This window comes from Egretta garzetta, unplaced genomic scaffold (genome assembly GCF_000687185.1).
Source record: "Egretta garzetta isolate BGI_Z169 unplaced genomic scaffold, ASM68718v1 C9084326, whole genome shotgun sequence".
Taxonomy (NCBI): Eukaryota; Metazoa; Chordata; class Aves; order Pelecaniformes; family Ardeidae; genus Egretta; species Egretta garzetta.
This window is the reverse complement of record NW_009269969.1, coordinates 581-4621: the sequence shown is the minus strand read 5'-3', so window position 1 is coordinate 4621 and position 4041 is coordinate 581. Positions and strand designations below refer to the sequence as shown.

Genomic DNA, 4041 nt, shown 5'->3' with positions numbered 1-4041 from the left:
CTGGTTATGCTATGTTTGATGCACCCCAGGATGCGATTTGCCCTCTCAGCCGCCAGGGCACACTGCTGGCTTACACCAAGCCTGCTGTTGACCAGCACCCCCCGGTCCCTTTTTGCAGGGCTGCTCTCCAGACAATCGTCTCCCAATTTATATTTGTGCTTGACATTACTCCATCCTTAGGAGTTCTCTTTCTCTTGTCTGGCTTTTAAGGAGAATCACAACTCCACTTTTCTCATTTCCCAGCTCTGTTTCTTCCCCTCTATATACAGGGAAGGGAGACAAGGTACTGTATGCCAAATTTGAGGGAAAAAAGCCTCTTCCACCCATTTGCTCTTGCCTTATGAAGAAAACGTAACTGACAGGGAGAGATAACAGATTGGTATATATGGAGGAGTAGTAGGGCAAAGTTTGCCATAACATCCTTAACTAGAGAACTGCTATTTCTGGGCTCCCATTTCAGCCTCTCCAGTTATCTAATGCTCACCTTCCGTTACTGGGACTAAGCTAATGGTCAGTTTGGAGACCTGAAGATAATTTTCTACTGTTAGTCAGTGCTACAATACAGGCCTGATTTTTGATCTTTTTTTTACAGAAGTAAACCATGTTTATATAAAAAAAATGCTGCAACTTATACAGGTTCTAGTACCACTGGCAGGTTAGATACATCCAACCAAATAATTCACTGTATCCCAGGGGATTGTTCATGTAAGGAGGTGCTCTTCGTTTCACGAGACTTACAGGTTGTTGTGTCTGATCTTTCCTACTTCTAGTAGAATGTAAAGAAATAGGCTAAGACTGCACTCAGATTCCTTTAGCAAGCTTGAGGGTCTGAAGGAAACAAATTTTCCCATCCATCCTCAGCTTTAAAGTGCTTAAGCCTCAGAGCCTGCTGAGATCCACTCTATGCTTAGCCGGGTATAAGCAGCATTATTTAATAAATCATGGTCTTCATAATTTAGCTTTATTTTTGCATCTGAAGGAACTACAGTGTCTTAATGCTACAGATTAGCTGACAGAAAAGAAATTAGACTATGCTAGACAAGATCATTTGTCCTTAATTAGACTAACCTGTATTATAAGAACAGACGAGATCTGTTTTTGTGCAACTTTTAAGATGCGGTGAATCCTATATGCCCTTTGAATTTTAATTGCAGAGATATGATGATATGCAGCTGCTGTAAAATAAAGTAGTCTCTTCTTTTGTTTCTGTTCTGAAAACTGTAGAAGGAAAACAAAACAAGGAGCATCATTAATTTTCTTACTCAGAGGTAGCTGATCATCTATTCAAAGACCACAGTACACAGCACTATACTAATAGATGCTGAGGAATTGCTTCAGAAGTCATTACCACAGAACTAAATGAGCTACCTTTCTTCAGTACTAGGTCTTGAATCTAAACAATAACACATGGAAGTGACTGTAAGCAACAACAGTAATATATAGCAGAGAACAGTTTCATTGTAAGAGTGTGTGTGCAGAAGTTATAGGTAAGCCACAAAGATCTCAGAAGCTAAAAAAAACCACTCAACAATGAAAACCGATTTTAGTACTAAAGGACTGCAAGAAAAGTCAAACCATATTGTGGTCTGTTCTGAACCACCCAATTCTCAAAGCAGTCAACAACAATTTGAGTGCAATAAGTGATCAGGTTTTCCTTTGCTTGACAGCCAGAATTAATGCTAAAACAGGTCTAGAGATAAAATTAGAACTATAATTTTGATGTAAGTATACCAACCTTTTTTCTGACTAAATAACCCCGTATAAATGCCTGCAGTTTAATGACAGCTCTTCTAGTTTTGTTGTATTTCATAAATTGAAGCCTGCCTTCCTGCCAAGCCCTGAGATGTTTTTGGATAATTAGAGCAGCAGCTTTTTGTTGAACAAGTTTCCTTCTTGCCTTGAAAGCTCTGTATGCTTTTTGGATCAAACACACAGCTTGAAGCTTCTGAAAAAGATTTTAAAGAATGGAATGATAATTAAACTTTTGTTCATTCCTGTCACGATTGATATACGTTTACATTTTAGTACTAGATTATTTTTTTTTGTCATAAGAAAAAGAACAAAAATAAAATAGGAAATACAAGCAGACTCATGCGGTACTAGTTTATATAAAAACGTACTTTCACAATTTGGAAGGTCTTTTCCCTCACCTAAACAGGGTCAAAATATGGGCAATCCTTTTTAAACAAGAAAAGCCAGCAGAAAATTTTACATTTTGTCTTGTTGTCAGTATAGATGGGGCAATTCAACAATTGGAACTGTTTGAAAACAAGAATCAACCTTGCTCAAAGCAAAAAGGAAATTTACTATCTTAAAGATTGAGCAGTTTTACTTTGAACAATCTTTTTTCTGGCCCCACCTTTTTTTCTTTTCTATACTTCTGCATATTGATGACAAAAATCACTCAAATACACTGAAAACTTTTAATACAGCCATGACATAGCAGACTGCAAGTGAAAACATACCTTTCTTAAAAGTCTTCTAGCCCTGTACTGTCTATATGCCAACTGAATTGTAACTGCAGCATTCTTAGTGGCCAGAAACTGATGTTGAATCATTCGTGCAGTAAGGGTTGCTCTCCACCTTCTTTGAATGGTAAGCGCACAGGATTTCATCTTCAAAAAGCTAACATGAAAATGCATTTTAGTTTTTTTCCCAAAAGTTGAAAACACTTGCATTTTTAAAGTAAGAACACAGTGCAGGTTTACAAAATTCTTAAGATAGATATTGTGAAAGCAGAGCTGTTGTCAACCAAATCTTGGAACACTAGAACGAGGACAGCCAGCAATGTTGGCAGAAAGACTGGTTTAAAACAGACAATACTTTCTGTCTTCCCACAGTAGGTACCTCCAGAACTTGCTGCCAAAGGAGATTGGGGAGGGAGACAACAGTTTAAAAGGCATTAGACAAATTGACATACAACTGGTCCATAGAAGGATAATAAAGGGAATAAGCAAATTTAAATTTGCGAGGTAGCTTCCAGCCCAGAAAAATTGTTTAAACATAAGAAAAATCTTGTGAAAAAGAATAGTCCCACCTGCATCAACAGGATTATGTTTATGCATGCTGCAGGGTCACAGTCTGAGAATCGATAGGCATTTGCCAGAGTGCAAAGCAATACTAAATAATTACATAATAAAAGCTTTGAAAAGTAGAGAAGTTTATATAAAATTTAGTATTACCGTGTCCGCTGCTGTTTTGTTTTTAAGTGACTCTGAATAACACGTATAGCTTTTACCACAGATGCATATTCCTTTCGTGCTCTGCAGCCTCGAAACCAGGCTTGAATTACTTGTGCTGCTCTCATCTTGTTAACCCACTGCCTGGCTTTATATCCTCTATATGATACCTATTAAATATATAAAAAGAAAAAAGAAATTCAAAACTTTATTTTGTTTGTTTATTTAATGAAACAAACAAAATAAAAAGGAAAAAGTCACGTTAGCATAAAAAGCTTTTAGAATTCCTATCTCTACAGTATTACAAATATCTAATTTCTCGTGTCCAGAAAATGTTTTCTAAAGCAAGTGAAATGCATTCAGAGAAATACCAAAAATTCCACTCTTTAACGTCTGAAAAAAATAACTACGTCACGAAGAAACGAATACAAGAAAGATTAAACAACCAAAAGAACAATGAAAAACACCTTCTGGGATTACCTGAATTCTAACGGCAGCTCTTCTCATTTGATGGTATCTTTGTTGTTCAATATTTCGCATCTGATGGGCTCTGTAGTGCTGCTGTATTAATAGAGCAGAAAACTTGCACTGAAGGTATTTCTGTCTCTGAATAAATCCACGGAAAAATGCCTAAGAAAAAGACATGATCTTGGATTATTTCACCACTCGCATGGTATTGACTGGGAAGATGTTTGCATATTTTTAAGTACAGCTGTACTCACTGGCTTGTTAGAAAAACAACAGTACAATATATTTCTGATTTCCCAATTACTCTTTTTTTTCTACCTTTCAAGCAAGTTATACTTACATTGTTCAGGATATAGAAGTTAAACATTCAGAAAGTAACTAAGAAGCTGCCACT

The 4041-nt window shown here is 36.6% G+C and overlaps 1 protein-coding gene across 1 annotated transcript; it reads right to left on the bottom strand.

The window, feature by feature from the left end:
• Window positions 1-1068: 1068 nt before the first annotated feature.
• On the bottom strand, window positions 1069-3809 carry LOC118453221 (abnormal spindle-like microcephaly-associated protein homolog; the record flags this gene model as incomplete). The annotated part of the gene is made up of 5 exons (XM_035902796.1): window positions 1069-1218; window positions 1736-1945; window positions 2466-2625; window positions 3183-3349; window positions 3660-3809. Coding segments are annotated over 5 exons (837 nt in total), but the record flags the coding sequence as incomplete, so codon positions are not given.
• Between the last annotated feature and the right edge of the window lie 232 nt (window positions 3810-4041).